The sequence below is a fragment of the Leucopleurus acutus genome, assembly GCF_964270905.1.
Source record: "Leucopleurus acutus genome assembly, chromosome: 9".
Lineage (NCBI taxonomy): Eukaryota > Metazoa > Chordata > Mammalia > Artiodactyla > Delphinidae > Leucopleurus > Leucopleurus acutus.
Window position 1 is genome coordinate 39,196,859 of NC_139144.1, and position 25,156 is coordinate 39,222,014.

Here is a 25,156-nt window from a genome sequence, read left to right on the forward strand (position 1 = left end):
TAGATTTACATAAAAGTTGTGAAGATACAGACTTTCTTCCCTTCATCCGTCTTCCTCTAAACTTAACCTCTTACATAACCGTGGTACATTGGTAAAGCTAGGAAATGACAGTGGTACAGTACTATTAACTAAACCAAAAAGTACTATTAACTAAAGCCGAAAGTGATTCGGCTTTCTTCAGTCGTTCCACTAATGCCTCTTTTCTATTGCAGAATGCAATCCCACATACCCTGTTGTACTTTGTATTTCGTTGTCTTGCCTCCTTAGTCTCCTCCGACCTGTGACGTCTCAACATCTGTTTTTCTTGACCTTAACACTTTAAAGAATACTCCCAGGAATCTTGTGGCATGTCTCTCAATTGGGGTTTCTCTGACATTTTCTGATGAGTAGACTAGGGCTATGTGTGTTTGAGAAAATACCACAGAGCAGAAGTGTGCTGATCATATAGCATATCTGTGAGAACACCACAACATAATTGATGTCAAACTCGATCTCTTGGTTAAAGTGGTGCTTGCCAGGTTTCTACAATATAAACATTTTTTCCCCTTTCTCCACTGTATTCAGCAAGAGGCTGAGTTTAGCCCACACTCAAAGGGGAGGGGTATTAAGCTCCATCTATTGGAAGGCATAGTTACCTATATTTGTGATTTTCCTGTAAGGAAGGTTTGCCCCCTCGTCCCCATTTATTTATTTCTTCAATCATTTATTCAAATCAGGATGGACTCATGGATATTTTATTCTTTGGGTTGTAATCCAATACTATTTATTTTTTTGCTCAAATGGTTCGTTGTGGCAACTGGGAACTGTTTTTACATAAATTATTTATTGAATCCTGTGAGGTGCCTATTACTGTTATCCTTATTTTGTAGAAACGGAAACTCAGGCTCAGAGAGTAAGAAACCTTCCCAATGATTCACATCATGTGTGTGTTGAGGCCAGGTGTCTTCAGAGTCTGTGTGCTTAGCTTTGCTATGCTGCTCTTAGAGGGAAAGGATGCTCAACGAAAGTCAAGCAGAGATAAGGTGTCTTTATTTCACCCTTTTTCAGAGGTGAGATCACAGATTTTGAGGGGATTCATCATAAAGGTAGTAGTTGCAGAATGGATGAGCTTCCAAAGGGTCAGTATGTAGAGAAAGAAACACACATGGTGGTCAGAACTAAGCCTGTTGCCAGGTGGGAGGAGAGGAGAGTAGCTAACAAAGGCAAATGAGGGAATAAACAGGACGCAGGACAGCTAATGTCATAGAACCTAAGGGAGGAAAGAAGTTCATTGAGGGTGCAGGGCCAGAGAGAATCAGCCTATGGTAAGATGGAAGTTAAGTGAACATCATCAAAGCAGCGTAATGGGAAGAAAACAAGATTTCAGGAGACCAACATTATTTTAGAGAAAGGAGGCAAAGAAGTAAGTTCATAAGAAAAGGGATGCAGAATCAAGTAATTTTTCTTTTTCCTGGGATAGAGGATGACCTGTACACAGGGGTGCCCATAGGAGAGAGAAGAGACTCTGGAAGAGGGAGACGGAGTAGCTGAGTGTATGAAAACTGGAAAGGAAGGGTGCTTGTTTTTTTTTAATTGAAGTAGAGTTGATTTACAGTGTTGTGTTAATTTCTGCTGTACAGCAAAGTCATTCAGTTAAATATAAATACACACGTTCTTTTTTACATTCTTATTCATTATGCTTTATCATAGGATACGGAATACAGTTCTCTGTGCTGTATAGTAGGGCCTTGTTGTTTATCCATTCCAAATACATTAGCTTACATCTGCTACCCCCAACCTCTGGATGTAGAGAACAGACTTGTGGTTGCCAAGGGGAAGGGGCGGGGAGGGACGGAGGGGCAGGTTGTGGTTAGGGAGAGTGTCCATCTTGGAGGCCGGGGAGCTTCTCCTTCTCCCATGTTGGAGGTTGGCCTAAGAGCTGAGGACAGTGGTATTGTGGAGGTCAAAGTACAGACACACTTAGGATGTGCTGTGGGGTTTTGATGGTTTCAGTCGTATTAGTGCAACTGGAAGCATGGTCCTCTGCGGACATTGGGATAAAACTTGAGACATTCCCTAGTCTTGTGAGTAGCTAACATCCCTGGTCAGTGTTTGACAGGCTTGGTGACAAGGGGGCAAGTTGCAGTCATTCATGCTGATGAAGTCATTTGACTGAAAGTGGGGATCAGAAATATTATCTGGATTTTTCTTGACTCTTTCAGATCAGACAGTTGAAACTGAATATATTGTGCACGTAGGCAAAAGACAGTGTTAGTCTTTCTCAAATATTCAGAATTAAGTATGATGCTAATTGGCTATGTTTCTATCGACTTGTTGAGAAAAATACCTAATGATTAAGAATCAATGTAAAATTAATGTGAAAAATTGTTACTAGAATGAAAACTTTTCCCCAGGAACTTCTTTTCAACTCTAACTGCAGAATTCTTGGTGAGTGTTTAATAGTTATGAATTTAACACCAAAGGCTTAACATGCCATTTATATTTGTTAGAGGTGTACGTTTGGGCAATACCTTTTCTAATCTAAGCATAGAATAGAACATGGGTTGTTTAAATTTTTGTCATAAATATTCTTAAAATATTGGCTATTAAAATGGAATGTTGGATTTTAATCTGAGATACAAAACAAATACCACTAGACTACACTACTGATAATACAAGGTTTAAAACAACATCCATTTCAGAAGCATTTTAACCTATGAAGTTACTTGAAGTGTGTTTTTTTTTTTATATTCCTGTCAAGGCCAAAATATCCAGGGGCAGAACTTTATAAGAAGTTTATGAATTATTGACTTAACCTATCCTTAAATATGAATTATTGACTTAACCTATCCTTAAATATTGAAGACTGCTTTCATCTAATATAATTATAACACTATACTTTAAGTACTCACTTCCTTTATATGGACCAGAAAGAAGAATTTGCCTTAAAACATATTATTCATACTTGGTGATTATTTTATTACCATATATATTATTGTGTACAATTTTTTGATAATGAAGGATATTTATTACAAATCATATTTTAAACAAAAATGTATTCATGGCATATGTAAGCATTAACATCTTGAAGGAGAGAATACCCATGAAAACATTTACCTCAAATTTAGTAATACTGAAAAACACTAGTTTGAGCATAGCAATGATTGAAAGCTATATAATACATTGGAACACTCTGGTAAATCTTCAGGTACTGTAGGAACAACCTGGCATAGGAAAAAGATCAAATGAGGCACATCACATCCTCAGAAGTGCACATCACCTAAAAATAAATCCCTCAATACAGCAGTACACAAACCATTCTTCCTTTGTTTGGCACTTAGCAGTACAGACAAAGGTGTATTTGGTTTAATGTGATTTTATTATTCTTGGATAAATTTTAGTTACTTTTATAGATAAAAATATACAATATTGCTTTAAGTTTTTTAAATTTTATAAGTGTATACTTGATTGTCATTATATTCACAATTTAAAAAGCCTATTTTTTCCCCCACTAAACCATTCAGTAACATGTGGAAGAGACTAACAAAAATGGTTTATATGAAGACTTTTAATGAAAGGTTTAAATGTGAAAATGGAATATTAATCTGGATCACTGGTCTAAATCTTTAGTGATACCTCATGCTGGAAACAAATTATGAAATGTTTTAGACAGATTTATTATTTTCAACTCTTAAACTGATTCTACAGGTTCAAAATTTTGTCTGAAAATGCATAAAACTGATGTAGATATTTTGTCTGAAGTCACTTTTATATACATTAATTTACTAAAAAGATAAAAACAAAAACATGTATTTTAATACTACATTTCAGTGTGGGATTCCATCACGTTTTTATATAATACGTGCAAAACGTGTCTGTGCCTTTCCAGATGTCATATTTAAATAAAAGAAAGGCAGATGGTGGCACTTTTAAGTCACCTGAGGATGGTTAAATTAATAGCCTGATTAATTTGCCTTACTGATAATAGAGGTCATCATATCATAGAAACAACCTAATACTTGAAGTTAAGAGAACTGCATGATTGTCTTTTTCTTAATACCGACTTTTGAAAGAAGTTGGATTCATTATTTGCTATCTTAAAAAGACACACTGATAAAATATGTTAAGACCCAAACAAATGATTTACGTGCATATATAAGGTATGCACTATCTTTAAATGAAAGAAAATATTTTACAAATAATTTTGTTCATTATAAACTATACAATGCACCATTCTTTTCACTCATACCAATACTTTGCACCAAACATTGCTATATTCAATCTTAACACTCCTCAAATATGAGAAAAACAGTTTCCACTATACTAAGAAGTGAAATTTATAGTGAACATATTCCAACATCTTAAAGGATCACAGATCTACAACAGTTTTTAAAGAATTTATATATATTGAAATGGGTGCTTTACTTATTAAAGAGCTAAAAGTAAAGCTGCGTCTCTTCATTTTAAGTTAAATGCTGTAGCATTTAACAGCAGATTCTTTACACTGCAACATTCAACTATTAAGGTGGAGATTTTAGTAAAGCTAAATGGTGGTATATCTCTTACTTCTGAAAACTGTTGAAATTTTAGTGCTGCTGTCTTATTTATATGATTGATAATTAAAAAATAATTTGGAAAGACATCTTCCCTTTCAAAATCTTTCAACATAAGGCACACGGCAACATTAAAGTCTAGAAACAACGAGATTAAATAATTAACTTTTCAACCATTTTTTGCCCTTTACCTGAAGAAAGGGGGTGAGTAGCGCAGTTAAAACATGCCCGGATTAATAAAAATGACTGAATTTAAGAAACACTGATAATATTTGTGTGCAGAATGTTATTAATTTTAAAAAGAGAAAGTATATTTTATATAAAACATACTCCTACAGTGTTATAGGTAGAAAAAATTGTGAGGCACTTACATTACCAAGGAAGGAGGAGAGCACTGAGATTATCTTTTTATAAAAGCACCAAACCACTCATTTTAACATCTGAGATAAAAGCAGAAGCTACAAATAAAAGAAAAGAGTTCATATTTGGTACACTAATAAGAATGTTGAAGTTCAAAACTCGAAGTATTTCATTTTATTCTGACAGAAATAATTCCAACAGAGAAAAAGTTCTTATTTAAAAGTGTCATAATGTCCCCCTGAATAAGTTTTGTATATTCTGTGGTATCTCAGAATACTATAAAGTGTAGATTACTTCACTCCTCTGTGGCAGCATACTTTCTATTTTAATGATGGTAATATATGTAATTAACTCCTCTTATAAAATCATTAAAATTTGGTTTGGAAAAACAGTGAGAACTACATATATCAATGCCTCCACGTGAACTTGCTAACATCCAACAATGACAGTTTTATTACTCCCTAATAATGTTTCACAAACGAATTTACTCAAAAAACCAAGATGAAAAGTGGGCTTGGAATTACAGGAATCCACTGGATGTCAAGTCAGAGAAAGGTCTGGCTTCTGACGGCTGAAGATGGGCGGTAGGCTGAGTGTTATTTATGCTGTTTAATTCAGCTGGATAGGTTTCATTTAAGACTCCTCCGTTCTGAAACTGAAAACAAACAAAAATTGCAATGCAACTTATTAGAACAGATCCTTCGTATATCTTAAGCCGTTAGATGTATGAAAATGTATTTTTAAAATCTTTGTCCTAGGCTTCCATGGTGGCGCAGTGGTTGGGAGTCCGCCTGCCGATGCAGGGGACGCGGGTTCGTGCCCCGGTCCAGGAGGATCCCACATGCAGCGGAGCGGCTGGGCCCGTGAGCCATGGCCGCTGAGCCTGTGCGTCCGGAGCCCGTGCTCCGCGGCGGGAGAGGCCACAACAGTGAGAGCCCATAGTACCGCAAAAAAAAAAACAAAAAAAACAAAAAAAAAAACTTTGTCCTGCACGTTGTTAAACTTCAACTTCCTTTCCTGCTGTTAAATTTTACATCATTCAGTGAAGACATACTGAACATATATTCTGTATTAGTTGCGTTTACAGCCTTTTGGTTTCTCTATTACATGGTATGGATGAATAATATCATTGTCTCACTGCAGACCTGGCATTCCATACACTGAGAGAGTACTTGATCAGTGAACTGCCTTTGGTTTGGATAGGAACTGATGGATCAGAGAGTACCAATCGTGAATCACAGTAACTGTACTCTCTGTCATAAGTAAGTTTGTTTTGAGCAGATTTTATCTAAAAGTTCTAGGTACCGATGAATTAATTACATTGAAGATCACTACACTGAACTACAGATAACCTAGAACCTTCTCAAAGGAGGTAAGTTTTGATTTGCAAGAGGTTTCTTAACATATTACACCATGGGTATATGATTGCTAGAACCAAGTTTTTTAATTCATAACATGCTTTACTACTAAAATTACTGTCCTAATTACGGAAATAAGTTAGCAAAGTAAAATACTTGCTCTTGCCGTGTCACGATGAAATTAGGCTGATTTCCATAACTGCTACTGAAAAAAAAGGAGAGATGACAGAGATACCTAGTTCTGTAGGATTTTTACAGATTAGGGAGCCTTTTGTATTTTAGAATATAGTTAGTGAAAGTAACATTATAATCATACCCTTAATTGCTTTGAATGACATCTACCTTTCTGAAGCCTATGTAATATTAGGTTTCAGTAATCAAAACAGACTGCTTCTAAACTTCGTCGAGTTTTCAAAAGGAATATAGTAAGTGCCCAGAGAATGGTAGGTTTTGAATAAATTACTCTCATCAGTCATAATACAATGCACATCAGCAATTCTCTAAATATACTGCCTACAGCAGTGCTGTCCACCAGAATATAATGTGAGCCACAGATGGAATTTTAATTTTCTTTAGTTTTTATAACTCCTAGGGGGAATATATAGGTCTAGAATTCTTATCATTCATAAAGAAGTAATACAAAACAGTGGGGGAAGAAAATACTGTAAGGAACTCATGCTAATGCAGGCCCTGTTCAAAATGTAATTTTACATAATTAACTTGTACAGTAAACTGTACAGAAGTTACCTACCCAGGCTTACTTCACAGCAGTGTCGTGAGATAGACTGTAACCAATTGTTAAATAACTGAAGGAAGTCAGGAATGAGGATAAGAAAAACTTTCACAGCCATTTTCTATGAATAAGCTCATATATAATCAGACAAACCTCATATATAATCAGACAAAACCACGTGTATAAAAAGGCCAGAAAAAAACAATTAGTGAAAAAGAGTCAAGTAACATTTATAAACTATTATAATACATAGTCTTAAACTATTATAATACATAGTCTTATAACCAGGATTCGCTTCAAAACTAAACTTAAATATACGGTAAAATGAACTAAATATTTTCTAATGGAAAAGCATAAATGCAAACATGATGTATTCCTGGGTGGCCGAAGACAGCAGCAATCATCAGCAAGCACTTTTTGGTTTTTTTTAAGTTTCCACGATGCTAGAAGGGTTAGAATGACACATTTAAACGAAGACAAAGCATCCAGCTTGAGTCCCCTGATAGAAAGCCAGCTGAGATACCCTTTTTTTTTTTTTTTTTTAAAAGAATGCCAGGGAAAAAAACTATTCTACCTTAAAGGATAAAATGAGGATCTGGCAGGTCACATAGAGCGACTGCCAGAGAACACCAAGGAACCCAAGCACTGAATTCCAGAGATCATCTAGGACAAAAGCATTTGAAGGAAGCACAACTATATTGATTTTTAACCCAATTTCAACAGAAATAGAGTATAATCGATAAAAATATTGAATCACTATGTTGTACACCTGAAAGTAATTGTAAATCAATTATATGTCAGCAAAAAAATTGAGCTTTGAAGAAAATATTTTTAAAAATTTAAAAGGCCGTATTTTTAAAAATCAAGATTATTCTAAATAATATACTTTTAACTAATTTCACCTGGTTGTCACTTAAGGCCATGTTGCTTTTTTCCTTGATTTCTTTCTCCTTTCAGGTAACTATGATATACTTGTATTACTAACATATTAAAAAAGTACTGGCTTATAAAAAAAATAGATAAAATTTAAAATGCTCTCTCACATGAATGCTACAGATAATAGATTAAAATCAGTCACTGACGTAGAAAATTTATAACTTGGTTCGATTTATAATGTACGAAGAATCACCTAAAGGGTTTATTCAGTTTAATAAAACTCTTACCTTGTTTAAAAATGCCTGCGGGCCTGGCATTGTTGGGTTGTACTGCATCTGAGCCACATGGCTGTGCTGAGCTTCCGGCTGGCACTGGTACATTGACACAGCCCCGGCGTAACATGTCTGAGGAGTTACTATGGCTGACTGTGGATTGAGTCCGTGCCTTTGGCTTTGAGGAACTTGTAAACATGTGACGAAGTCTTCTAAATTAGAAGAAGTTGTAGGGTATGGGGCTGGTTCAAAATCCCCAATGGGAAAGTCTAACTGTGTACCCTTAGAATGTGGCGGCAACACAGACTGACCACAGGGAATAAAGTTCTGTGCGTAAGGCATAGTATCAATCTCAGATTTGTAGGGCAACTCTTGACTGGTCCCAGGTACGTCTGAAAAGACATTGTACTGCTGTAAGTCTTGCTGAGGACAATTAAAAGGCACGGATTGGTTCGAGTTCCAGTTTGCGAACATGCCATTAACTTGCATATGCTGCATTTTCTGACACAGCTGTTGCTGCTGCTCCACTGCTCTGTGCTTCTGATGCTGCTGTAGCTGCTCTTGCTGTTCTAACTGGAGGTGCTCCTGTACCATGCAGCTTGGGTTCAGAGCCATGGACTGTTGCTGATGGTAACCTGAACACCCCAAGGCAGACTTATTTAAAGAGTCTTCGACGTAGGTCAGAATTTCATCTGTTAAGTCAATATCTCTGAAGTCTTCTTCACCAGAAAAGTCAGTTCTGAAAAATTCCTCATTCTGTTGCATGTGTTTGATATCTTCAAAATCGATGCCTAGGTGTTTCATAATGCTGTACAAGTCACTGTTTCTATTATCTGGAAAGAGCCCTGCGTGATCTCCAGAGAGGGTTGGGTTCATTTCCTGAGACTGGCCAATCTGCTCGTGTTTCAGGATATTGTCACTTCCCATTGGTGCGACACTGTTTTGCCAATTACTGCACTCATTCTGAGAGTCATTGAAAAAGTTTCTTTCAAAAGGTGTACTACTTGAAGCAGGATAGAGATAAATAGATTCATCTTGTTGCATCATGGCATTCAGGAGGGAACTGGGATTGAGGGAATCCTTACCTAGAGTTGACTTGGTAGCAGAATCTTTTCCACCAGCACCATTTTTAGTCCTTATTGGTAAGGGATCCATTATGGGAGGAAAAGGGTTGGTTACCTCATATAAAACAGCTTCTCCAGTGGTAAACATAAAAGGCAACTTCAGATTTCGTTTTCGTAAATGCTCTGTTCCTTCTTCATCTCTAAAATTGTGCACAAGAAAGTTGGCGTATGTTAAGGAGAGTCGCATCATAAACATTTCAAAATAGGAAACTTTAGAAAAAATAATAGCAAGCAAAATACACTGTAGTTGAGTTTCATAGCAGGGAACATGAACTTTGAGAGAAATCTTTCTGATGATAAGTACTTAAAATTGTTTTTCAGACCAATTTAATTTAGAATTTGTCCAAAAACTTAATAATACAGTCATTAATTTCACACTCAGGTTCCATCCTTACCTGAAAAATTACAAATGGAATAAAGATCCAAATGTAAAAATGAGGCTCGTTGAAATAACATATAAAACCCAGAAGCTCTAAAGGAAGACTGACATATGAAAATTAAAAATGTTTGCATGGGGAAGGAATTCATAAATCAAGGCATGGAGAAAATGTCATAGTTGTAGGTTCATATGTACTACACAGAGTGTATATATGTAAAAGTGTATATATGTAAAATTTAATATCCATATTAGGTAAAGAGCTCCGATGGATCTCATAAAAACTAATAGAACAAGCAAACAAAAATATCAAATGTATAAAAACGTTCTTCCATTCTTATAAACAAATTTTCCCATGGGAATTGACAACTGATTTCTAAACTATTTATATAGAAATGTAAAGAGCCAAGATTATCTTGAAAGAGAACAAAAATTCTGAACAAACGAGATGGCGGGCATACATCAAGATATCAAGGCATATTAAGGTACAGAATAGTTAAGACAATGTGTTTTGGTCTAAAAATAGACAACCAGACCAATGGAACCCCAGATACAATCCCCCTGATTGAAATGCAGTGCAGTGGGGAAAAGATGGTCTTTTCAAAAAACCATCTTTCCGATAAATGTTACTAGTCAGCTAGCTATCTATATAAGGGAAAAGAATAATCTTGATCCTTACCCTCAAAACCACATACAAAAATCATTTCGCCAGACTGGAGAAAACATTTGCCATACAAATATCTGACAAACTACTCACTTCGAGAATGTACGAGAAACTTAAAAAATCACTGCCTGCTTATTAGCAAACATGCTAAACAAAGCACTGTTATGTTTTTATTTTATCTGACAGATGGCGCTGGCTTTTCATCTTTCCTTCATATACCCAGGATAAACCCTTGGAGTTTTCTTTGATTATTCTCCCTCTGTAGCTCTACATACACAGTTGTTCAAGAAAGTCTGTTAACTCTGTTTTCTCAATGTCCTTACCCTATGCCGCCTTCTTTCTGTACATATTACCTTTCAATTTTTATTTCCAGTGTAAATTCTCTTAAAATTTATTTTTAGGTTTTCATGAAGGAGAATTTATAAACCAAAGTGTTATTATTAAAATAAAAAACCAAAACATGAAATGTTCTAGGTCTTTGTACTTACGTTAGAGGTCTCTGAGTTGCAATGATATAATCTGGTCTTCCATTCTTATAAACTAAGCGTGCATTCGACTGCACCCAAGTCCATCGATTGTCTTTTGTAAGAAGCCTGAACACTATCATGCCACTCTCTCCAGTCTTAATCACTGAAACAAAAAAAAATTATCAAATCCAAAATCAACACAATAATCTCTGTAATATTTCTAGATGTAATTCACATATCACCAAAGATGATAAATATATTGACGACTTTTAAGCACAGTATATTAAAATGTATGAAAATAATACTTCTTCAGCATTGCTATTTTTTCCTGTTTCATACTAAATTTATTATTTAAATGGTTCAAGGAAAGATTAAGTCAGACAGTTCTCGTAACACGTGAAAAGAGAGTATAGAGTTTGGAGGGAAAATTGTTTTCGTTTTAAAAAAAAAAGGGAACATTTCCTACAGCCTAATATTTTACTATACAATTTTAAAGCATAATCTCTAGTAAGGTAAGTTTTAGAATTAAAAATGATGCCATTAAAAAAACTCCTGAGCAAAAACGTGGGCAAAACGGTCATTTTCAGAGTAATTAAACTACTTAATTCCCGTGTGGCAGCTAATGACTAGAGAGTGTAACTCAGGCTAATCATAATTGCGGGATACTAAGGAGAAGTTTATCCAAATAGTTTCCTTAAACACATTACATTAGTAATAATTTGAAACACGTACTAGAGCGTAAGCTGCTTTCACAGCCAAGCTCATGAGAAACTACAACTTACTCCGGATATGGTACTCAGCACAGTAAAGCATATCAGCAGCATGAATAAACTGATATCCTGATCCTCTCATGCATAGCTCTGCTTCAGTATAGCCTAAAACAATTCTTCCTCTGTTTAAAAGAAAGGCAAAATAAGAATGCAGTTAAAGTTTAACAAAAATGAAGTAGCCAACATCAGTTCATTAGTTATATGCTAGTTTCTGTACTATGTTGACATGCAGAATTTCACACTAGCAGGTAGAAACACACACAGTTCTGTAACTGCTCTCTTTTGCTTATGGTTGCAAATTTCACTTTTAGACTGTTTTCTTCTCCTGAATAAAGACCATGAAAATTATTGCTAAAGATCAGTCTAACAGAGTAGATTATATAGGTGAAACACAAAATCTCTAATTAAATTCTAGAATACCTATACTACATTTTGAGGGGCAGGGTTTCTCCAACCTGCCTGCATTCGCGTTATTAGGAAGGAGAAAAGTAGCAACATGCTTTGGTTACTAAACTTCTAGGGCTAAAAGTCAAAATTTGTATAATTTAAAAATGTAAAACAAGCCAACAATAAATGTCATCAGGATACCGAATCTTATATAAACACATTAGCTGTGTAATACAGAAATTGTGTCAAATATTGTAAAATAATAAAAAGATTTGTGAACGTGATGAAATTTTATTTTAAAAGGCTATGCTGTAAAGTATGAAATAATAATAGCTACTATAATAATAAACAATACTATAATCAACACCATATGGAAAATATATACATGCTAAGACACACTTACTGCAACAAAATATACATTTGGTAAAATAAACCTGAAAAGGTTTCACTTACTTGGCATCACAACCAGTAGGTGTAAAGTCTAACTTGTGTTTGGTTCTAAAGATGAAATTTTTGGTTCGGATTTCAAGTATGGATGGTGGCTGCAGTGGAGTAGCTATTGCAAACAAAGCCAACTGCGGTGGAAGTATTGATCCATCTTTCCCTTTCTTGTTCTGTCCGTGAAGATACTTCAACCTCCCTTGGAAATTCATTGCCTTAAAAAACCAAAAAACAGTTCATTAAGATTAACGTTTTAAAATGGTTCCTTTTTAAAAGGCTCCGTCAGGGCCATTTCCAGTGTTCTTGATAATTCCATAAAAGTTCATGAGGCTATCAAATGTGACTTGAATTCCTTTCTCCCCAGAAAGCCCATTAAAAATATCCTAAAAGGTAGTATGAGGGCTATCCTCAAGGGATTCGTAAGTGAACCACTCAGTGCTTTAATAGGTCACAAAAGGAAGACCTAATGGTTTTCTGACCTTGCGGCTGCCCTACCATCCACGCCTAGCACGGGTCCGTACACACTGCACACTCAAACGCTATTTCCTAAACGAATGAATAGTGATAAAGCCATCAAGTACTTACTAATTTTCAGATATAGTCTGTGGACTAGTCCACAGCTCAGAGTATATTCAAAATTCATAGGAATCTTTTATAGAGAGATAAAACAACTGTTTAAAAACACTAAAATGAATCATAAAACCATACAAAGAACACAGAACTCTATTAAAGAACAATTTTAGAAGAGAGAGGAAACAGAGACAATTTAATCATGACCATGATCAATCTGGCTGCTTAAAACAGTACCAGGCCAAGGGATGATTCTGACATCAATATGAGAGCAGCACAAGGGAGAAAAGGCCCAATTACACAAAGAAATTCCACCTAGACATATATACTAAGTGATCATCAATACTAGCAAACTAGCTCAAAGCACAGTTCTAATTCTGGGTCAGCAAAACTATCTTCAGGAATAAACACACCAACAAAAATCATTGTTTGCTAATAGATTTGATCATCTGTTTCCAATTCCTGATAAGTCACAAAAGTAATATGCAACATGCTTTATCTCCTTCTGTACCTGGTGGAGTGCACAATCTTCAGGACACAGGCACCTGACAGGCCGGGCCGTCTCTACTCTTAGCGTCCTGCCTACGCTGCTCCCTGGCCATCCTACTCAGGAGTTCACACTATTCAAGAGCATTTCATACTAGAGGAGGATCCTGCAATCATGAAGACACAACCACTTTTTTACACGGTAGTTATTCCAGCCATGCGGAAAAGGCCGTGATAATTTTTCCATTTGGCAGGCATTAAATCCAAGGAGGGTAAGCAGTCTGCTGCCAAAGAAGTGCTATATAATTCTCTATCTTATACCTAAAAAGTCCAAAAAAAGGGGAAAGATAGAGAGTTCCCTGTTACTCCACTAGTCTTTGTTACCGCATCCTAAAGGATAGAGATTTTGAGTTACGGAAGATATTTCTATAACTTTAGAAAGATTTTAAAAAGTTACTGTCCTTTATAAAATTATTTAATAAAGTAGATTTTTATAACCCAAACTCAAATATTCAAATTAAATTGGTTTCACTTTTCTTTTTAATTTTCTAAAACTTCATAGTAAATGTCAGTAAAAGATTTTGCACCTTACCAGAAAACCAGATGAATTATCCAGCAGACACCTCAGTCGGCAAACGAAGCACCTTTCCATAGACGAAGAGTTCTCTGGAGGAACCTGGTCTGGGTTATAATAGACTGCTGGCTGTGAGAGGCCATTAGCTTCTGTAGAAATAATAGCAACACAAAGTTACTTTCATTTTGCTGTAAAATTAAGTGTTTGAATAGCTGAAATTTGTGTTAATTTCTAAATCGAAGTCTGTATTTGGATTACAAAAGAAAAATCGCTTTCAGAAGGGGAGCTAGTGAAAAGAAATGAAAACTTATTGAATAACATTTTCACTACATAGAACTTTACCTATTCGGCTGTTTTTACTTCTACTGAGCTATCCTGTCAACAATTTCTATATTTTCTAATCCTTTTCTTCTTTTTAACATTTTCACAGATGTGTGAAAACACTGCTTGCATTGAAAGAAGGTTTTTTTATCCTTGCATATATGCTAGTCTGCTTTTATATTTGGTGCATTTTAAACACAGAACAATTCATACACACTCCAGAATCAACCTTGTACATTCCTTCCCCCTTTTCACAACAGTGTAAGAGTTCTTTTTATACAATATATTAGTGAGTATATGGGTATACTTTGTCACGTGAAATTCATCAATGGCTGTCATCTGTCAAAATCCTCCTTAGGTCACCAGGTTCCCTGTGACCTGGCTCTGGCCCGCAGCCAGAGATTCATGTCTTTCCCCTTCTTCCCAACCTTCACCAGGGAGTTCTATGCCCCTAAAGGTTCTCTGCCTTCTTTCACAGAATTATATCAAAAAATCCCCAACACTATCTTTTGGTAAACATTCTTACCATCCATTTTTTGTCCAGAGTCTGGACACTGTGAAGGGTTTAACGCCCAGTGCAGCTGGCGCTGAAATTCAGCTCGGTCTTCAGTATGGATCAGTTCATACACACTCTGATGGATGACATCAGACTAAAGGAAAAAAAAAAAAAAAAGGAAATTAACAAGAAGTACTGATTTTTTTAAAATGGGGCTTACTAATTTCAAAACCTTGCTAGATTAGTGGGTGCTTGTTAGTGGTGATGAACGCAAATGAAATGCTTGCAAAGCTCTTCAGGAATCCAATATAGGAAAAGCCAGAAAGAGACTAGCACTGTAATTGACAAGTCAAAAGTTATTTGCCATCACTTCCCTGTGTGAATGCTTTTCAGTCAAATAAGTCACCTTCCCACTCCTTAATTGCAGCACATTAAGTTCTGCTGATTTTTATCTATTTACTGATCTTTTAAAATCCTCCTTCTTCCACAAAACCTTGTCTGAACATCCAGCTGCATTTGACTTCTCTAAGCTTGATAGTATTATGTATTTCCTTCACTGCTCTCTAATAATTTTCCTTATATGAAATTTTTACTTCTAGTAGATTCCATAAGAGGAAGGGATTATGCCATGACCAGGTCAGAATCCCTCCTTCACCTCTTGCTTCTCAGCATTTACTACAGTAAATGGCCCTTCCACCAGAATTGCTCTAACTTTTTTTATTGCAACTCATGGCAAGAAATACATTTTCTATCCATCGTGTGTGTGTGTGTGTGTGTGTGTGTGTGTGTGTGTGTGTGTGTGTGTGTGTGTGTGTATACACACGTGGAAAAAAGTTTCACAGAACACTTCTTTTATGTGTAACAATATTTTTAAAATTTATTTTTATTGGTGTATAGTTGCTTTATAATGTCCTGTTAGCTTCTACTGTACAGCAAAATGAATCAGCCATATATATATATATATATATATATACACCCTCTCTTTTGTATTTCCCTCCCATTTAGGTCACCACAGTGCATTAAGTAGAGCTCCCTGTGCTATACAGTATGTTCCCATCAGCTGTCTATTTTATACATAGTATCAATAGTGTATATGTGTCAATCCCAATCTCCCAATTCTTCCCACCCCACCCCTTTCCCCGTTGGTATCCATACATTTGTGCTCTATGTCTGTCTCTATTTCTGCGTGGCAAATAAGGTCATCTCTACCATTTTTCTAGATTCCACATGTGTGTGACAATATTGTGTTTTCTATTTTATTTCATTTTAAGCAACTAAAAGGAATGATTGATGGTGATCCACTATATCAATTTCATAACCCACTAATGAGTCACAAGATGCAGTTTTAAAAATGGTGCCATAAACCACCACCAATGTCAGATATGAATGTTTTCTTAAAGAATATCCAGGTTATATGCATATATGAAGAAAAACAGATTGGGAAACAGCTAATCTTTCTGATTTCTTAACCGTTATGAATCACATCAAATAATAACTAAACTAGTTATGTAATTAAGTTGCAAACAGGCTTTTCCATGGACATTAGTATATTTTCTTTAAAATCCAAAAATACTTAAGTTAGGCTTTGTGTCAGTAGCCAGATTCCACCACTTTAGCTATCTGGACTTAAATCTTCCTACGAACTTTATCTTCTAGCATGAAGTCATCTCTATGCCATCCATTACACAATGCCAGAGTTATCTTCTGAAGTACAGATTGGAGCATACACGTTCCCTTTAACAAAAACATTTAGTGGCTTCTATAGTGTGTATGACATAATTTAAGCTTCAGTCTATATAACAGTGTAGACGGGGCCATTCAACCATCAGTCTTGGCATCACCTGGGAGCTTGTTAGAAATGAAATACATGGGCCCCACTCTGACGTACTGAATCAGATTATATGGGAAGGAGGCCCATCAATGTTATGACAGCTTATGAAGTTCTTCAGGTGATTCTTATGCACATTAGAATTTAAGAACTACTGATACATAAGAGTAGTTAGCATTCAAGTGTACTTACAAACTTCTCAAATCATATTGGATGTTCTTGCCCCTCAAATATGCTGAACGCCTTATTACTCCATTTATTCACTATACACTCAGTAACATTAAACCAAACACGCTCACCTCCTTCAAGGCCTTCCAACCTACTGTCTACATTACGTCTAGCTTTTCTTCTCTGTGTTCCCTCCACAATGGTCCACCCATCCGGAACCTACACTTTCTTTAGGTTAGCTTAAATACCATTTTCTTCAGGAAAGCTTCCGTAATCCATACAAGTCGGAATTAAAGGGAGAAGCCGTAGTATTTTGCTCATACCTTTACATATCACCTCATTCATTTCATAGTTGTCATATACCTTCCAGTATCCATAACTAATTTGATGGTAAATATTCTCTTGTCTGCCCCTGTCCAAACCCTATCTGCCCCTTACCCTAAAGTTTCGTATATATATGAGTTCTTTATAAGTGGAAGAAGAAACAAAATCCATGAATCACATACACCCTTAAGGAAATTATAATGCAGTAGATTTTTAAAAGTATAAAAATATATTAGCTGCAAACATATACTTTTTTATTCTATAGCATATGTATTTTAATTAATTTTATATATACAAACTATCACTTGTGTCCCTAAGTATAAGATAAATTAAACGTAGAAAATTAATTTTCCAAAAAAATTTTTTTAACGACCTAAGAAAAATGTATTTACCTGCTGAAACCCCAGGTAATCTTGTATAGTAGAAGAAGCATAAAAGACCAAAGCATCTGTAGTGACAACCAGTACAAAGCCATTCAGTGCCTACAAGGAAAAAAGTTACAAGATTAGTAATGTGACTAAATAAAAATATTATCATCCATAAATACTGACTTCAGTTAAGGCTGTTACTTTTATTGATGAAAAAATCTTTAAAATGGTTAATATTATTATACTCCACAAATGCAGAAACACCACATACCCCAGTAGTGAGAAGAATCTATTCACACCTTTTGATTCTGCCAAAGAAAAGCTCAGAAGTAATTTAATACTCAATCACAATAACTTTAATATTTATTTCTTCTTCTTCCTCATGCTTTAGATTTTGTTTTAAATATACTGTACATGTTTTTTAAATATAATTGTATACACATCATTTACTGTAATCTGTCACACTGCTTTTAAAGGAAGATAGTGTGTAAAGATGTTTATTAGAACCGTAAAAAAATTTGATAGAAGAAAAGCTCTGTGCAAAGATAGTTTAAGCACTGACACAGTTTGAAATGTGGATGCTCTCAAAGTATTATAAAACTTTTAAAAACTTTTTATTAGAAAAGGAATACACAAATGGACTCTACATAAAATACACATGTAGAACAAATACATGTAAGACAAGTACACAGCAAATATAGTCCATTTAAATTTAATATAATTACTAATATATTTAGGTTTAAAGCTATCATTTTATAGGTGTTATTTTTATCTGTTCCACTTATACTATGCTGCTTTTTTCTTTCCATTTTGCCTGCTTTGGGCCAATTATTTTTTATTACTCCTTCTTCTTTCTTTTAGTTTAGAAGTTATCCTCTCTTTTTCTATTCTTTTAGTGGTGGTTCAAGTCCAATGTTAATATCTCTATAGTCTAAGGTAATAAAAGTGTTTAGATCAACTTAAACATTAATCGTGATCACATATTTTAATTCTAAAGCCCTCCTTGTTTCCTGCTTGAGTTTAATTCACTACTTGTTTTACTCTATGCTATGTGATCATCGTTAAACCCTCCTGAGACACTCTTCTTCATGTAAAATGAGACGTGGAATGGTTTAGTTTAAGAACCACACAGTTTGGAGTCAGAATTTGGACTGGATTCTTCTGTTTCTTACTAACTGTGTGGTTTTATTAAGTTATTTACCCCTTTAAGCTTTAGTGTCATTGTTTGAAAAACAGGCACTGTGCAGTGCCTGGTACAGAGCTGGCGCTCAATTCACGTAAGGCACCATTACTATAATATGAGGTTGTGGAAATGAGCAGATAAAGATTTACATGATCATGCTTTGTGAACTACAGAGAGATACATAAACGACAGCAAGTAGTTCATTCAACACTTAATGAAATATTGCATACCAAAGAGGATGCATGCTAAGTACTGAGACTCAAAACTGAAGAAGGTACTGCGCCTGTGCTTATGATGCTCACACAGTCTTGTGGATACCCTCAGTGTTAGAAGAGGTAAAAGAAATACGGTGACTGTCTTCCTTTTCCCTCAAAGTCCTTTCACCTTCAAGATCCCTGGTCTATAATATACTTCTGAGAACTTAATTATGCAGACAACAAACCTACTATTCAACAGCCTACTATTTAACAGCCACTCTTCTAAATGCTTTTTTTTTTAACGTATTCAAGTACTTTAATTCCCTCAGCAATCCACTGAAGTAGGTGTCATATTCCAGTTTTTAAATCGAGGAAACTGAGGTAAAGAGCTGCACAGTAACTTGCCCACGGCCATACAGCTAGGAAAAAGCTGAGCCAGAAGGTAAACTTTGTCTAGCTCTGAAGCCTGCACACTTAACGTTATATCACGATCTACTGCTTTTATGTGTTACTGATCACCAACTGTTGCATGCCTATAACTCATGTAATCACAACTGGGATCTAAGATCCTTGACTTCAGATATTATGCCTTATAAAACCTGGCAATTTCCCCAGGATGAAAAATGGCGAAGGCACCACCAAGAACTTAAATGTTTAATGATTAACACCCCCAAAATCGAGTATTCTTAAGTTTTAGCTGGCAGTAATAGTATATATCCATTACTGCATTTTTTTATCTTGCAGATGTCTTCCTTCTAGAAAATAGTATCCATTGATCATATGCATATTATTTTGTAGAATATGTTTCTCGAACAGTGGAACGAATTTAGTACTGTACAATAAGCTCATTAGTGCATGCCAGGTGACACAAAGATAATTTAGGGTATGACAGATAAACACTTTTAGACAAACGTTAATTGTCAGAAATAAAACAAAAAGCCTCTTAAAAGAATATATACATACCAATCTGAAAAGAATATACACATACCAATTATATGGATATTAAATGATCTTAAATACCATGTGGAGCAAGGTTATTACTTGCACTGAATTATTTATCTTAGTAAACTAAAAGAAGGAATTAATTTGGTAATTACATACTAATAAAAGAGATTATTATTCTTTGGTCTAAGTCACAACTATCTCTCTATCTGAAAATCATGTTGAGCTTCACTTACTATTTAATAAGAGAAATAAACTGCAATTAGTACTGTTATTTATAATTTCAACTGCTGTTATCTCAAAAATGAAGCTACAGATTTTAATAAGCACAGTATTAAGTAGCAATGGATAGAACATATTTAAGTATATGAAAATAAACAAGTAAAGCAAATAACAGATAATGAAACAATACAAAAAGTTATTTTATTGTTTTATTTTTATTCCTCACAAAACAGTAACAAATTTAAGCTAATCAAGAAAATAAATATTTTAAACTTTCATTAAACATCTTGTAACATTTTCTTCATGTGCCTCCTTTGTTAAAACCAAAGGAAAAGATTTCGTTTCAAAAGTTTCAAGCCAAATGGTATACTGTACCTCTGGAAACATCCTCTGCCTCTAAGTGATAACTAGGTGATAACCGCACGTTGGAAATATAAAGTAAGATACCATTATGGCAACTGTGTATAATGAAATATGCCATTTTCACATATCTACAATGTGTTCATCTGCTCCATAAGTGATAAGAGGTATGGCCCTAAGCAAATTGTATAGTGTCTGATGCTTCCTGCTAGAGAGGAAGCATCACATATTATACAAATGGCATCCAACAGAATTAATGACAAGACCACTTATTTTAAATACCTAAATATTTCCAATCTTGAGAAAATTAAAAAGGTAACACTAGTTTTGCAACAGTATATTTTTATTCTGGGTCCTTGACATAGGATATGTTTACAATTTGTCTAAACATTCTAGGGGAAAAATAAAAATCATGGGCCCAGATATCACTGATGAACATAGATGCAAAAATCCTCAACAAAATACTAGCAAACAGAATCCAACAGCACATTAAAAGGGTCACATACTATGATCAAGTGGGATTTATCCCAGGAATGCAAGGATTCTTCAGTATATGCAAATCAATGAATGTGATAAACCATATTAACAAACTGAAGGATAAAAAACCATATGATCATCTCAATAGATGCAGAAAAAGCTTTCGACAAAATTCAACACCATTTATGATAAAAACCCTCCAGAAAGTAGGCACAGGAGGAACTTACCTCAACATAATAAAGGCCATATATGACAAACCCACAGCCAACATCGTTCTCAATGCTGAAAAGCTGAAACCATTTCCACTAATATCAGGAACAAGACAAAGTTGCCCACTCTCACCACTCTTATTCAACATAGTTTTGGAAGGTTTAGCCACAGAAATCAGACAAGAAAAAGAAATACAGAAGGAATCCCAATCGGAAAAGAAGAAGTAAAACTGTCACTGTTTGCAGATGACATGATACTATACATAGAGAATCCTAATGATGCCACCAGAAAACTGCTAGAGCTAATCAATGAATTTGGTAAAACAGCAGGATACAAAATTAATGCACAGAAATCTCTTGCATTCCTATACACTAATGCTGAAAAATCTGAAAGAGAAATTAAGGAAACACTCCCATTTACCACTGCAACAAAAAGAATAAAATACCTAGGAATAAACCTACCTACGGAGACAAAGGACCTGTATGCAGAAAACTATAAGATACTGATGAAAGAAATTAAAAATGATACAAACAGATGGAGAGATATACCATGTGCTTGGATTGGAAGAATCAACATTGTGAAAATGACTATGCTATGCAAAGCAATCTACAGATTCAATGCAATTCCTATCAAACTACCAACAGCATTTTTCACAGAACTAGAACAAAAATTTCACAATTTGTATTGAAACACAAAAGACCCCAAATAGCCAAAGCAATATTGAGAAAGAAAAATGGAGCTGGAGGAATCAGGCTCCCAGACTTCAGACTATACTACAAAGCTACAGTCATCAAGACAGTACGGTACTGGCACAAAAACAGAAATATAGATCAATGGAACAGGATAGAAAGCCCAGAAATAAACCCACGTACATATGGTCACCTTATTTTTGATAAAGGCGGCAAGAATATACAATAGAGCAAAGACAGCCTCTTCAATAAGTGGTGCTGAGAAAACTGGACAGCTACATGTAAAAGAATGAAATTAGTACACTCCCTAACACCATGCACAAAAATAAACTCAAAATGGATTAAAGTCCTAACTGTAAGGCCAGACACTATAAAACTCTTATAGGAAAACATAGAACACTCTATGACATAAATCACAGCAAGATCCTTTTTGACCCACCTGCTAGAGAAATGGAAATAAAAAACAAAAATAAACAAATGGGACCTAATGAAACTTAAAGCTTTTGCACAGCAAAGGAAACCATAAACAAGACGAAAAGACACCCCTCAGAATGGTAGAAAATACTTGCAAACGAAGCAACTGACAAAGGATTAATCTCCAAAATTAACAAGCAGCTCATGCAGCTCAATATCAAAAAAAACAAACAACCCAATCCAAAAATGGGCAGAAGACCTAAATAGACATTTCTCCGAAGAATATATACAGAATGCCAACAAACATATGAAAGGATGCTCAACGTCTCTAATCATTAGAGAAATGCAAATCAAAACTACAATGAGGTATCACCTCACACCAGTCAGAATGGCCATAATCAAAAACCTACAAACAATAAATGCTGGAGAGGGTGTGGAGAAAAGGGAACCCTCTTGCACTGTTGGTGGGAATGTAAATTGATACAGCCACTATGGAGAACAGTATGGAGGTTCCTTAGAAAACTAAAAATAGAACTACTATACGACCCAGCAGTCCCACTCCTGGGCATATACCCTGAGAAAACTATAATTCAAAAAGAGTCATGTACCACAATGTTCACTGCAGCACTATTTTCAATAGCCAGGAGATGGAAGCAAACGAAGTGTCCATCAACAGACGAATGGATAAAGAACATGTGGCATATATATACAATGGAATATTACTCAGCCATAAAAAGAAACGAAATTGAGTTATTTCCAGTGAGCTGGATGGACCTAGAGACTGTCATACAGAGTGAAGTAAGTCAGAAAGAGGAAAACAAATATCATATGCTAACACATATATATGGAATCTAAAAAGAAAAAAAAATGGCTCTGAAGAACACAGGGGCAGGACAGGAATAAAGACACAGACGTAGAGAATGGACTTGAGGACACAGGGAGGGGAAAGGGTAAGCTGGGATGAAGTGAGAGTGGCATGGACATATATACACTACCAAATGTAAAATAGATAGCTAGTGGGAAGCAGCTGCATAGCACAGGGAGATCAGCTCGGTGCTTTGTGACCATCTAGAGTTGTGGAATAGGGAGGGAGACGCACGGAGGAGGGGATATGGGGATATATGTATACGTATAGCTGATTCACGTTGTTATACAGCGGGAACTAACACACCATTGTAAAGCAATTATACTCCAATAAAGATGTTAAAAAAATAATCACTGGCCCATAATTTAAAGCAGTTTAACAAGTGTTAGGCATGCCACATTTGTCTATTTTCACTTGAGATAAAGAACTTCCTTATTACTTTACTACATAAACTAAGATGCATGTTTAATCACATTCAGCAGCAATTATTAGAATGCTTCCTGTGACCTGAATAAGGGGTCTTTACGTTTCAGCTAATATACATAAAAATCCTCAGCTAGAGGCAGGAGGAGGACGACTCACGGTTGAATATATTTAATTTTTTCTAACATAATGGAAGCAAAAGTTAATTTTCAGTATCAGGGATTTGAACACAATTACAAAATTATAATAAAATCTTATAAATTGTTAGGTTACACTTAAGCATTTACTGAATGAATGGAGTTACTGAAACTTATGGCTACTTTTTGTCACAATGGCAAATTAAGTTCTCCACTCAGTTCACTGGGTAGAATTGAAAATTATTATGTAATAGTAATAGCGCAGATTATAGCACACATCTTTTCTGTTTTGTTTTATTTTATTTAACTAGTTTCTTTTTTTTTTATACCATTTTTTTAATTGAAGTATAGTTAATTTACAGTGTTGAGAGTTAGTTTCAGGTGTACCGCAAAGTGATGCAGTTATACATATATATATATTCTTTATAGCACACATCTTCATTCTATCTTTCTTTAATAAGATAAATACCTGAGAATTTTAACTGAGAATCGAGCATTGTATCAGATCCAAAAGAAAGAAAAAATTGGAAAAGATTTAAAATACTTTTATAGACAAATCTACTAGAAACTCTCCAAGTTCTAGCGCATGACAATAGGGCTGACGGTTGTTGAAAAAAATCTGTAGCAAGTTGATAAGTCACACACAGCTGCTAAAAGAAAATATAATTATAAGAACACATTGAAAAAAATAAAGTTCAGGTTAAGAACAATTTCAAACTATTTAACAAATAAAATTATTTTAATGGAGCTATATTCCTCAAAACATATACATAAATCCAGTGTCTTAAATGAGAACCTTTAAAATAATCTAGGAGTTCTTGCTATTTAAAGAAATGCAACATGGAAAGTGATAACTAGACTTCTAATAAATATGCTTCATAAAATTCCATTTTTTCATGTACAACACTAACGTTATACCGCTATTGTGCCTCAGATGAAAGTGGTATGAAACGCTGGGTGAGTCCTAAATAAACTGGGGATAATTAGAAGGCTGTTAGTTAATTCTCCATTTATAACTGTCCTAATGAAAACGAACTATATTTACTACAATTTACCTGCAGTAAGAATTCTCCTTCCTGCAAGTTCAGGCCTTCTCTGAATTTTGTTCTACAGTTGTCCTGGACTCCATTTCTGTCAGCTGGGGTGGACTTTAATGCAACTATGAAAAGAAGGGAAAAACAATGATATAGTATAGGTGGTTTTTAAAATCAGCAGTTTCAAAGAGCTATAATAAAAAACCTCTATACACCAAACACAGAGATAATTTGAAAAATTGGTATCTACTGGTACTACAGTAACTAAGTGAACAATCCTTTGCCAATGGGTGGTTTCCAGTCAGCTGACAGATTCTGGTGGGGTTTTTTTTGGCTGCATTGGGTCTTCCTTGCTGCGAGGGCTTTCTCTCGTTGCGGCGAGCGGGGGCTACTCTTCGTTGGTGTGCGGGCTTCTCATTGCGGTGGTTTCTCTTGTTGCTAAGCATGGGATCTAAGCGCGGGCTTCAGCAGTTGTGGCTCGCAGGCTCTAGGGCACAGGCTCAGTAGT

The 25,156-nt window shown here is 35.2% G+C and overlaps 1 protein-coding gene across 1 annotated transcript in view; it reads right to left on the reverse strand.

Annotated features, from left to right (window-relative positions):
• Window positions 1–1,202: 1,202 nt before the first annotated feature.
• AHR (aryl hydrocarbon receptor) overlaps window positions 1,203–25,156 on the reverse strand; it is a 50,896-nt gene continuing 26,942 nt past the window's right edge. The window contains exons 3-12 of the mRNA XM_082846538.1: window positions 24,670–24,773; window positions 17,520–17,609; window positions 14,838–14,961; window positions 14,009–14,139; window positions 12,373–12,575; window positions 11,545–11,654; window positions 10,784–10,925; window positions 8,147–9,395; window positions 2,826–5,547; window positions 1,203–2,795 (exon numbers count right to left, since the gene is read on the reverse strand). Of these exons, the coding sequence (XP_082702664.1) occupies window positions 5,413–5,547; window positions 8,147–9,395; window positions 10,784–10,925; window positions 11,545–11,654; window positions 12,373–12,575; window positions 14,009–14,139; window positions 14,838–14,961; window positions 17,520–17,609; window positions 24,670–24,773 (2,288 nt within the window). The 3' untranslated portion in view covers window positions 1,203–2,795; window positions 2,826–5,412. The remainder of the gene's footprint in view (window positions 2,796–2,825; window positions 5,548–8,146; window positions 9,396–10,783; window positions 10,926–11,544; window positions 11,655–12,372; window positions 12,576–14,008; window positions 14,140–14,837; window positions 14,962–17,519; window positions 17,610–24,669; window positions 24,774–25,156) is intronic.